The 12293-nt window shown below is 56.8% G+C and overlaps 1 protein-coding gene across 2 annotated transcripts in view; it reads right to left on the bottom strand.

Moving 5' to 3' along the window:
* SCARB1 (scavenger receptor class B member 1) overlaps nt 1–12293 on the bottom strand; it is a 67590-nt gene that overhangs the window by 17337 nt on the left and 37960 nt on the right. For both annotated transcript variants that reach the window (XM_039243240.1, XM_039243179.1), the window contains exons 4-7: nt 9981–10184; nt 7953–8048; nt 6215–6330; nt 3775–3941 (exon numbers count right to left, since the gene is read on the bottom strand). In XM_039243240.1, the coding sequence (XP_039099171.1) occupies nt 3775–3941; nt 6215–6330; nt 7953–8048; nt 9981–10184 (583 nt within the window). The remainder of the gene's footprint in view (nt 1–3774; nt 3942–6214; nt 6331–7952; nt 8049–9980; nt 10185–12293) is intronic.

Here is a 12293-nt window from a genome sequence, read left to right as displayed (position 1 = left end):
AACTGCGCATGTTGCTTTATGTGCAACATATATGTTGTATATATACATGTATATAGGGACCTCTCTATACACGTGTTTTTCTCAGCATAAAAGGAAAAATCGCATTTATACATATTTTAAAATTCCCTTGCACTTTTTTTTTTAAAGTTTATTTATTTAGTTGGGCAGGGGGCCAGGGGGCAGAGGAGGAGAGAGAATTCCAAGCAGGCTCCATACTGTCAGCACAGAGCCCCACGCGGGACTCGAACCCACACACCCTGACACCATGACCTGAGCCCCTATTAAGAGTGGGGCAATCGCGGCACCTGGGTGGCTTAGTCGTAACGCGTCCGACTTTCGCTTAGGTCATGATCTCGCGGTTCGTGGGTTCGAGCCCCGCGTCGGGCTCTGTGCTGACTGCCGGCTCAGAGCCTGGAGCTTGTTTCGGTCTGTGACTCCCTCTCTCTCTGACCCTCCCCTGGTCACGCTGTCTCCCTCTCTCTCTCTCCTAGAAATAAATAAAGCATTAAAAAAAAATTAAAAATAAATAAGAGTGGGACGCTCAACCCAGGGGCCCACCCAGACGCCCCCAAACCCCCTTGCACTTCTGAAGTCGTCCGGGCAGAAGTGCTACGGTGAGACCGCGCACACCTCGCCCCCAGCCCTCTGAGGCGGACGCACACGCGGCCTGTGCCTGGCGGGCGCCCACTTCCTCCCGGAACCTACACCCCATCTCGGGCGGCAGCGCTCGGCTCACGGCTGGGCGCGTGCCGGCCCCGCCCACGGAGCCAGGGGCTGAGCCAATCAGCGCAGCCCGTGGCCGCAGCCGTTGGGTCCCGCGAGGCAAGGCGGGCCAATCGGAGTGACCCCTGCGGCTTCGCTGGTTTCGTCCACGGAGCCAGGGGCTGAGCCGGCGACGCGGCCTGGCCAATCAGCGCAGCCCGTGGCCGCAGCCGTTGGGTCCCGCGAGGCAAGGCGGGCCAATCGGAGTGACCCCCGCGGCTTCGCAGGAGGCCCCGCCTACGGTGGCAGGGGCTGAGCCGGCGACGCGGCCTGGCCAATCAGCGCAGCCCGTGGCCGCAGCCGTTGGGTCCCGCGAGGCAAGGCGGGCCAATCGGAGTGACCCCCGCGGCTTCGCAGGAGGCCCCGGCTCGCGTGGCCGCGTTTGAGCGGGACCCCCGGAGCGGGCAGGGCGAGCGCCTTCCTGGCGGCGGAGGCTCCGCTCCGGAACCTGTAGCCACGCAGACCGCGAAAGGCCCTTTCAGCCTAATCCGCTTGCTGAAGCCTTGTCACCTGCCACAGCGCACGGGGCCCCGCCCGGCGAGGCTCTGCGGGCGCCCCCGCCCCCCGGCAGCAGCGCCCACGGGCCCCACTGACGGACGGAGTCAGCAGACGGCCTCGGCAGAGGAGCTGTGTCCAGCCCCCAGCTCCAAGCCCTTCGCCCACCCAGCACCCCGTGCCGCCTGAGCCTGGGGAGGTCGTCCAGCCTGCAGGCAAGTCCTTCCCCCCAGCGCTGCGGCCACCCCCCCCCCGATCCCCGCCTCCAGCTGGAAATGTGGTCTCGGCCCGATGGGCCCCCAGAATTCCTTGTCCTACCAACCGTGTGACCTCGGGCCATGTCCCAGCCCTGGGCCCCGATGTCCGAGGTGCACGATTCGCCCACACACCCATGCCTCCAAATACTCCCTACCCGGCACGGTTCTAGAAGCTGAGGACAGAGGCCTGCCGAGAACATTTACAGTCTACTGAAAGACACAGACAAATAAATACAAAGAAACAAAACAAAATACACAGTCGGTGAGCTCAGGGAGCGCCGGGCACCATGAACACAATAAAGGGTGAAGTGACTGAGAACAGCCAGTAGGGGCAACTTTACCATGGAAATCAGAGCAGGCCACCTGGAGGAAGCGGCACCTGAATAGACCCAAAGGGAGGGAGGGAATGATCCACATAGATCCACATGGATATCTAGGGAAAGAACTCTCAAGGCAGGGGAACAGCTGATGCAAAGGGCCTGAGGTAGGACCAAACTTGATATATTCTAGAAATGGTGAGAAGGCAATGGGGCTGAAGACTAGTTAGTGAGGGAAGTACAGGAAGAAATGATATCAGAGGGCCTGGCACAGGCCAGATCCTACGGAGCACGGAGGCCAGGGTCAGGGCTCCACCATGTGTCACGGGGAGGCTGTTAGACATTTGAAGCGAAGGGTTGGCCAGCAATCTGCGTTTTAAGGATTTTTTTTTTAATATTTTTATTTATTTCTAGGAGAGAGAGAGAGACAGCGTGAGCAGGGGAGGGTCAGAGAGAGAGGGAGTCACAGACTCTGAAACAGGCTCCAGGCTCTGAGCTGCCTGTCAGCACAGAGCCCGACGCGGGGCTCGAACCCACGAACCGTGAGATCATGACCTGAGCGAAAGTCGGACGCTTAACCGACTAAGCCACCCAGGCGCCCCAATCTGCATTTTAGAAAGGTCCCTGGGGCTGCTCTCTGGGACAGTGTCCAACAGGCCTTTCCACAACAACAAAAATGTCCTCCTGTGCTGGCTGTCCTGTACAGAAGTCACTAGGCACAGGTGGGTGGTGAACCTCTGAAAGGCGGCCGGAGGGGCCGGGACCACGAGGAGACAGGGGCCCGGGAGGGAGGGAGGAGTCCCTTCACCGTTCCATCGACTAGCAGAGGCGACCGGCTCGCTGATGCGCAGGGTGAGGGCGAGAGGAGGGCACTGGAGGTCACAGCCAAGAGCCCAAAATGCACAGCTGAGGCGGACGTCCTGGGGGCTGGCAGCGCCTGCGCCCGCACCCCACCCCGCAAGCACACACCACGGAACGAGATTTCACGGATCACCCGGACCCTCGGCGGCTTCCTCTCCTCCCAACATGGGACAAAGGGCCCTTCGCACGAAGCTGCAGCCTCAAGGAGCGTCTCCCGGGGCGCCTGGGTGGCTTAGTCGGTTAAGCGTCCGACTTTCGCTTGGGTCATGATCTCGCGGTTCGTGGGTTCGAGCCCCGCGTCGGGCTCTGTGCTGACTGCCAGCTCAGAGCCTGGAGCCTGCTTCAGAGTCTGTGACTCCCTCTCTCTCTGACCCTCCCCTGCTCACGCTGTCTCTCTCTCTCTCTCCTAGAAATAAATAAAACATTAAAAAAAAAAAGGAGCGTCTCCCGGCGTGGCAGCCACGAGGCCCTCCCCAAAGCCGTCCGCGAGCCTGCGAACATGTTAGGTCCCACGGCGAAGGGGAACAGAGGCTGCAGGTGGAATTAAGGTTGCTAATCAGGCCGGATTATCGTCAGAGGGCGGGGGGAGTACAGTCTCTGGGGTCTTTAAACCGGAAAAGGGAAGCAGAAGAGATGTGGGATCAGAGACGACCTCAGACACGGGATCAGAGAGACGTGGTGTTGCTGGCGGTGAGGATGGAGCCAAGGACTTGTGGGCGCCTCAGAAAGAGCAACCCGTGGGTCTCCCCTCGAGGGTCCAGCAGGGATGGTGTCAGCATGCTGACATGTGGCCCCATGCCTGGCGAGGCCTGACTTCTGAACTATTAGAGATAATGAATTCATCGTCTCTCTAAGCCACTAAGGCTGTGGGAACTTGTTAGGACAGCCACTAATAAACACGGCATGTTTTTTTTCCCAGGTTATCTTTCTGGTGCCCTCCGTATCTCTGGCCGATTAATGGGATTATCAAGAGTGCAGAGGCCAGAGATTAAGCAGATGGTGGCGAAGGCGGCGCAGGGACAGACAGATGCCTCATCACACCACGGCCTCCCGCCCTCCCTCCCACGGGGGAAGATACTTACTGAACCTGCAGGTGCTCATGTTCTGAATCCCAGACTTCATGCAGGGGCAGAAGCCCTCGTTGGGTGGGTAGACAGAGCCATTGGCAAATAAGGTGCTGGGGGCCACGAAGCGGTAGGTGGGGATGCCTTCAAATATCCCCGACTCTTTGTAGATTAGGTTCATGGACCTGCATAGGACAAATGGGGTGCAGGATGACATCCCAGACATGGCGGCCAGACCACAGCCCCAGCTGATCCGCGCCTCACTGCGCTGTCGCACCCCCCTGCCCCCTCCCTGCACTGCCACCCCCCAGGTCCCAGCAGCCTCTGTCACTCACCCGGGAAACTGCGAATTGCTATCCCTGCCTCCCCGCCCACACCCATCTGGTCTCCACAAGCAGACGGCAATTTAAAATAAGAACACGGTACGTCATGTCCCCACTTAAAATTGCAATTGCTTACAGGGGCAACTGGGGGGCTCAGTCGGTTGAGCGTCCGACTTCGGTTTGGGTTGTGATCTCCCGGTTTGTGGGTTTGAGTCCCTCATCAGGCTCTGTGCTGACAGCTCAGAGCCTGGAGCTGCTTCAGATTCTGGGTCTCCCTCTCTCTCTGCCCCTCCCTGTCACACTCTTTCTCTTTCTCATAAATAAATAAATAAACATTAAAAATAAATAAATTGATAAGAATATTTTAAAAACTACAATTGCTTCGAGTCTTTTTAATTTTTTTAACATTTTTTTTTAAGAGGCAGAATGTGAGCAGGGGAGGGGCAGAGAGAGAATCTGAAGCAGTCTCCAGGCTCCGAGCTGTCAGCACAGAGCCCGACCCGGGGCTCGAACTCATAAACCATGAGATCATGACCTGAGCTAATGTCAGATGCTCAACCGACTGAGCCACCCAGACTGAACCCCATCATTTGCTTCCAGTCTTACCTAGATTTGAGATTCACCATCCTCACCATGGCCACCAAGCTTCTTTGAGGTGCAGCCCCTAAACTATACCCCACGGGCCTCCTGGCTATTGCTCAGATGTGCTCCCCCCTGCCCCTGGGCCTTTGTATCTGCTGCTCCATCTGGCCTCCCTTTGCTGATCACACATCAGACTTCAGCTGTCACCTCCTCAGGCAGCAGCACCATGCCCTCCCCACCCCCCCATTCACCCTGCTGTATTTCTCAAAGGCACTTCTAAACTTGAACATGGACTCTGGATTACAACTGTGCGGTCCATGGAGTCCACCTGTCACACACGCCCCTCGGATGGGGCGAGTCTGGGTGGGACCCGCCGTGAGTACAAAATACATCCCAGATTTCTACAGCTTGATACAAAAAAGAAAAAAGTGAAACATCTCAGTAACATTTAATGTTGTTTACACACCGAAATGGTAATATTCTGGATATAGCGGGTCAAATAAAACCTATCGTTAAAATTAACGTCATATACTTCTTGTTACTTTTTTTTAACGCAGCCACCAGAACACCTGAACTTGCAATCAGGACTGGCGTTTCTGGGGGGCAGCAGCGGCCCAGACCACAGTGTGAACGCGGATGCTAGATTTCTTCATTTTCCTGACGGGAACGTGGTTGTGCAAGAAAACGTCCTTGTGTTTAAAAAACGTCCTTGTCTTTAGAAAACGCCCACTGAAGCACTGAGGCATCCAACTTACTCTCCAGCGGTCGAGGGAGGTGGACCCAGGGGCTGGGGGCTCACGAGAGAGCACATAGGGCAGAAAGGAAACGATGCCCAGACGGGGTGAAATGGCACTTTCTCGCAGCTTGGCTCTGGGCACAGCAAAGGCATTTCCAGCTCCCTGACTCTGCCCTGGGTGGGGGAGGGGGGCTCTGCCTGAGTCTCCTGCCAGGACATAAGTTCCAGGATGGCCCTGCTCATCCCTGTAGCGGCCCGGAACCTGGCGCCGCTCAGCTCCATGCAGGGGGCGGCAGGGGGGCCGGAGTGCACACCGGTGGGTTCCCTAGTGAAACCTCTGTCCAGGGCAGCCTGGCCGGAGCAGTACCAGCCAGCGCCCCAAGGAGAGCTTGGGGTCCACCGTCTATCCTCACCCCCAGCAGGGCCCCCAGAATCCCTTAAGCCTCCAGGGCCACACTCCGGAGCCTGAAGAGGCTGTAGGAGAGGCATCTAGATATCTCAGCATCCAAACAGCTGGACAGACGCCACAGGGAGCCCCTGCTCATCTCATTCCCAGCCCCTGAGACCCTATGGCTTCCTGCCCCGGCTGCCGCCGCCACCACGCCGACCACCGCCTGCAGCCTCTCCGGGCGCAGGAGGGGTGTGGCTCTTCGTGGTGTAACCAAAGAGAGTGCCGGATGGTGCCAAGGGCCCACGGACACACAAAGACCCAAACCTGCTGCCCAAGTGCACGCCGGAAGCCACTCGATTAGACTGTGAGCATCCAGGAAGCCACTTTCCACTGCCCGGGGAAGGCCCAGAACGTCCCAGCAATTACCGGCAGGCCTCGGGGCTGTAGAATTCCAGTGAGGTCTCCGGAGTCATGAACGGCGCCCACATCTGTCCAGAAGTCCCATTGATCATGTTGCACTGATCAGAATGCCAGTACCTGACCTGGGGGGGAAGCGTGCAGACGTTCCCGTTGAGTTCAGCGACGACCCGACCCGGGGCGGCGACCGCCTGGGCCCCAGGGTGAACGGCACCCCTCGAGTCCAGAAGCCAGTCCCAGGGGAGGCGAACGGGCAGGGCACATGGACACCCAGAGAGTGTCGGCGACGGCTCCCCGCTCGCTAACGGGGACCTCTGAATGTGCCCATTTGCCCGGGACTCAGTGACTTTATCTAAAATCACCCCCATCTCCAAGGGACACAGGGAGCAGGAGAGGAGGGAGCGGGGGGTGACTCTGGCCTCCTCGCCTCTCAGAGAGGAAATCACCAGAATGCAGATAAAGGGAGGGGGTAAGTAAAATATTTACCGTGTTTACTGTAAAACATTTACAATAAGTAAAATGTTTAAAATCATAAGGGTGATTTTCTCAGGAGCTGCCTCTGGGAAGCGAGGCCTGGCAAGAAGAAAACCAGGCTTCCCCTTTCTGCCCCCCACTCCCCCCGCCCCGGACCATCAGAGAGTGCCTTGCCGTGTGCACGCGTGCATTTGTGCACTGAAAACACAAGGCAGAGGCGGTGGAGAGGGTTGTTAACGACTGTGAATGGTGCTCTGGCTGCTCTGAGCACAGGGGGGAAGGGGGGGTACTGCTGGCCCCCCGAGCCCAGGGCTGGACACCGGCAGTCCGGGTGAGCGCTTGAGAGCTGTGAGCAACACCAGTCGCTGCTCACTGTTCCCACGCACAGCCAGAAAGGGCACGTAAGGTGGAAAAAAGCCAAGTTGCAGAGCGATGCACGTAGTCTGATTTTATCATGCTCGAAGCAGCACACCCGCCACGTTCCTTTGCTCACACGCGGGTGTGGAACGGAGGTGGCCAGGAAGACTGTACCCCACACCGCGCTCCGTGGGCTCCCTCTGTGCCCAGGGTGCAGGGGGCCTGGCCTGGGAGGCGGTGCAAAGGGCACTTTCTCTATGTCTCTACTGATTTATGTATTTAAAAAAATATTTTTTTAATCTTTGTTTATTTTTGAGAGACAAAGACAGAGTGCAAGCAGGGAGGGACAGAAAGAGAGGGAGACACAGAATCCAAAGCAGCTCCAGGCTCTGAGCTGTCGGCACAGAGCCCGACAAGGGACTTTGACTCACAGATCATGAGAGCATGACCTGAACCGAGATAGGATGCTTAACCGACGGAGCCACCCAGGCGCCCTTCTATCTTATTAACTTTTTAATGGGCGTATCCTCCTGAATTTCTGGTGTAATTCTATCTTTTGATGCAATGGCTGGTTATACGATCAGCGTAGTCTTTTTGAAACATTTTTGTAAGTTAAGAACAAAAAAGAGCAAGAACTCACTGCCTGGTATACACTAGGTGCTACATAAATGCTACATTAGGTGCTACATACACTAGGTGCACACTAGGTGCTAAATAAGCAAAGCCTCTACTCCCCACCCACGCGTTCAGAACAGGAGCCGGTTGTGCCTGAACCACAGGCAGAATCCCCGACTTGAAGGACGGTCTCCACCACAGATGCAAACGCCCCCCAGGATTTCAAGGGAAACAAGGAGCCCGGCGCAGGGGGTCCCCGCTGCTCCTGCCCCGCCCCCGAGCAGGGGCCCCTCGCTCTCACCTTGCTAAGCCCGTTCCACTTGTCCACCAGGTGGATCCTGTTGAAGTCTTTGACCCCCGTGAACACGGTGAAGACCCCGGAATCGGAGTTGTTCATCTGTGGACAACGACAGAGAACAGGGTCCTTAAGCCTCACGACATGGGCAAAGGCCCCGGGGCCCGGTCCTCGAGCCCACCCGTTTATTGAGAGGCCATTCCCCGCCTCACCCACAGGGCGGGGGCCTCCATATTCCTGTTCACCGCTCTGTCCCCGGTGCCTGGGGACCAAGAGGAGGGTGAATTTTTCTAGAAGAGGCACTTGATTGCAGCGTCCCTCTTAGAAAGTGTCCCACCTTCCCTTCCTGACTCAAGGAGAGTCTGCTGTTCCTCCCCGGTGAATCGCAGAAAGCTCCCCTCCCCCCAAACTTAAAATAAAGCATGGTCATGTGACCCCTCCCATCAACGAAAAAGAAGCGGATGGGGCATGCCACTCCCCGGTGGAAGCTTAGGAGCCAGCGCATGCACATGTCACCGTGCTCTCTGCCGCCGCCGCAGGGGCCGTGGAAGTGTGTGTCAAGCTGCTGCCTCCCTCAGCCTGGGCCCCTGAAGTGACCAAAAAGAGCAGAGGGCCCCCTGGTCACCCACACTGGACACGGTGTAGAAGCAAGGCATAAACTTACTGTTTCAAGCCTCTGAGATTCTGGGGCTGCTTGTTACACAGCAGAACCTGGTCTATCCTAACGGTTACAGGACCTAATGTTTATTATTGAGCATTTTCTGGATAGAAAGCCCCAGGCTTTGGCACGCTGAGGATATTTCCTATTTCCTAGAAACGGAGTCCTAATTCACAGCAAAGACATGCAAAACATACAGAGAAATGAGTGACTGTAGAGTGAAATCTAGAAGCCTCCTCTTCCTCCCTCGTGACAAAACCCAGACTTTACTCAGGGCATCAGCACAGCAGCCCTCAGCTTTCAGCCTGTTAGGCTACATTTCCCAGCTTCCCTTGCAGTTAGGTGTGGCCACTTGACTAAGTTCTGGCCAATGGAAAATAAGTGGAAACTGCTTTCCTGCCTTCCGAAGAAGGACACAGCTGTGACACGCTGTTTCCTCCCCAACGCCTGCCTCTCCATCCCCAACCACGTCTTCCTTCCCATGCTGCTTCCCGGGATGTGGATGCGGCTGCTGGCGCTCCAGCAGCCATAGAGGACCTTGTGGTAACCTGGAGTAGGAAAACCACACCGTAAGGAGGGCGGGGCAGAGTGGCAGAACTCCAGATCCCTGAAGGACACGGACACACCACGTCAACACTGAAAAGTCACCCCTGGAACCTCATTTCGGGGTTTCCATTGCACACAGACATATATACGCTACGCGCTTTGTAGTAATTCTCATTCGTTTACGAGGTTGTAAGACGCTTTGAAAGGAATCGTGTCACTTAGCCGCAAACCTGCCAGCTTACCCACTCGGAACCTGTCAAAAGGTACTGGACATCTATCAAGAGTCAGGTGCAGAATCACCGTTTGTGTCTCCTGCGCCCCCCGGCACAGGTCAGCGGAGCCCGAAGGGCGGGCTGAGGCCAGAGCCGCTCGGAGGGCTCATTAAAGCTATAGCAGAGAGAGCCAAGGTCAGGCTCTACATGGGATCACAGCTCAGGAGCCCGATCCCTCCCAGACTATGAGGGGTCAAGATGAAGAAGCAAGCAGGCAGCTCGGAGCAACGTCAGAGTCAACAGCTCGTGACCTGCCTGCCTGGCCGCCCGTCTCCATTCTCCCACCAGCCGCCCACAACTGTCCAAGCTCAGCGCCGTCGCACCGCCTGAGCCTTGATCGAGCTGCACCAAAATACAAGCCTGGCGCCTCTGGTTCTACGAGCCAGCAAACTCTTTCTTTCTCTTAAGCCATCGTGAATTAGGTTTTCGGCCATTTACAGCCTGGCGCGCCCCTGGGTCCCCAGCCAGTTTCAGACGCAGGCGCTGCCGGCCCATCTTCCAGGCTGTGTCACGGAGGAGGAGACACGGGCCCCGAGCTGCTCGCTGGGCCACACTTACCTCCGCAAAAAGCCCGAACTTGCCCTTGAAGGGAAACGCGTTGGGGAAGTACTTGTTGATGAGGTGCACCAGCGGGTCCTCGTAGCCCCACATGATCTCGCCTACGGTACGGTTCATGAAGGCGCGCTCTCCCAGGGTGCTGAACGCCAAGGTCATCATCAGCTTCAGGCTCATGGGCTTATTCTCCATCATCATCGCCGCGCCCTGCAGAGCACAAAGACACCACAGGCTAGACACACCCAGTCCGTCCACCCCAGACTCCAGGCTGGGCTCAGGCCAGCCCACCACCGGCTTGTGCGCAGTCTGAGAGCTAAGAATGTCCTTTTATATTGTTTATGTTTGTTCGTTTTTGAGAGAGAGACCACGGCGGGCAGGGGCAGAGAGAGACGGAGACAGAAAATCCGAAGCGGGCTCTGTGCAGACAACAGGGAGCCCGACGCGGGGCTCAAACTCACAAACTGTGAGATCACGACCTGAGCTGAAGTCGGACGCTCGACCGACTGAGCCCCCCAGGGTGCCCCATATTTTTATATTTTCAGATAGTTGAAGAAAAGAGTATTCAAACAAACGAAAATCATACGAAACTCACATTCAGTGTCCACAAAGTAAAGTTTAATTAGAACATAGCCTTGTCTACCCATTTATGTTGTCTTTGGTTTTCCGTTGGAAGGCAGTGTGACTAGTTCCACAGGGACTACGTGGCCCTCAACGCCTAAAATACTTACTATCTGGCCCTTTACAGAAGTGTGCCCCCCTGTTCAAAAAGCATATAAAAGCACATGTGTGCAAGTGGGTGTGGATGCAAGTACTTCTCTTTATAAACAGTAAGAGCATCTTGCTTGGGTCCTATACCTGCCTTTCTCCCACTTACATATACCGTCGGGGCTGCTCTCTGCCACCGCCCACAGCCCCGTCCCCTCTTGCTGGGCCGGGTCCTGGCCCACCGCCAGGCTGCAATAAATTACCACAATGAACCTGCACATGGCTGAACGGTATTTGTTTCTAGATGTTTGCTCTGACAGGTTGCCGAAAGAATATCTCTGAGTACAAACATCTTCTTTTTGTGTTAATCTATCAAGAGGGCACAGGGGCGCCAGGGCGGCTCAGTCGGTTAACCATCCGACTTCAGCTCAGGTCGTGATCTCAAGGTTCTTGATTTCGAGCCCCACGTCGGGCTCTGTGCTGACGGCTCAGAGCCTGGAGCTGCTTCGGAGTCTGTGTCTCCCTCTCCCTCTGCCCCTCCCCCGCTCCTGCTCACTCTCGCTCGTGCTCTCTCTCTCTCTCTCAAAAATAAGTAAATGTTTAAAAAAAAAAAAGGACCCATTACACGTGAAATTTCTGAGGCCAAAAGCGTGTGCGATTTAAAGCTACAGTGACCACCTCCCAACGGCCCCCACCAGTTCCTCCCGAAGGACGGGGGAGTGTCCGTTTCCAGAAATGCTCCTGAGCCCGGGAACCATGCGGCCTTTGCCAACCTGCTCAGTGGGGCAAAGTGTCTCCGCTGCCAAAACGTAAGCATCTAACTGAGGGGAGGCAGCCATGAGCCTTCGGGGACACATTTATTGGTCTGTCCATGGAACGGATGCAGCAGGTGAGTTTGCCTCAGACCCGGGGTCCAGCCGAGGGCCAGCCCCAGGACCCCTGACGAGCAGACGAGGTCGTACGTGCAAGGCCCACAAACGCTAAGTGTGTCAGCAGAAAGTTAACACAACAGGCCTGAGGCTCCTCTCTCTAGAACCGCAAAACCGGCCCCTGGCTGGCCTCCGGGAACACAGGTTTCCAGGGAGTTCCCACCGCTCTCCGACAGATAAGGGGGGGCTCTCTGAGCCTGGACTGTTTGTACCAACAGTATGACATCCACCGAACCCCGCTTTCTGCATGGGGATCTGAATTTCAGGAGGAGCCAGGCAGGAGGTGCCTTGTGATGAGCCCGTAGTGCAAACCCTGGGCACCGAGCCTCTGGCTGTGTCCTGGGGGGGGGGGGGGGGGGGGGGGGGGCTTCACAGGTGCAGTCACAGCCTGTCGCTGGGGGAGCTGGGGGCGTCCTGGCCTCCACCCCACGCGCCCTTTCCCTTTGCTGACTTTGTGCCGCACGCTCCTCTGTAAGAAATCCCAGCAGAGTCCCGCGAGCCCTCCCAGCAAGCCTGGAGGGGGGCTGGGGACCCCGCACGGGGTGCAGTCAGCAAAGCCAGCAATGGCGATGACCCCACCGCAGAAAACGGGGGCCCTGCCTGCAAGTGCTTCAGACAGTGACACGACCTGGGAGCCCTAGAAGCCCCCCGCCAGTACCCCCTTTGGGACATGTTACATTTG

This window comes from Hyaena hyaena, unplaced genomic scaffold (assembly GCF_003009895.1).
Source record: "Hyaena hyaena isolate Hyena2069 unplaced genomic scaffold, ASM300989v1 scaffold_0, whole genome shotgun sequence".
In the NCBI taxonomy this organism is placed as follows: domain Eukaryota; kingdom Metazoa; phylum Chordata; class Mammalia; order Carnivora; family Hyaenidae; genus Hyaena; species Hyaena hyaena.
The sequence above is the reverse complement of the archived record's forward strand: the minus strand, read 5'-3'. Positions and strand labels throughout refer to the sequence as shown.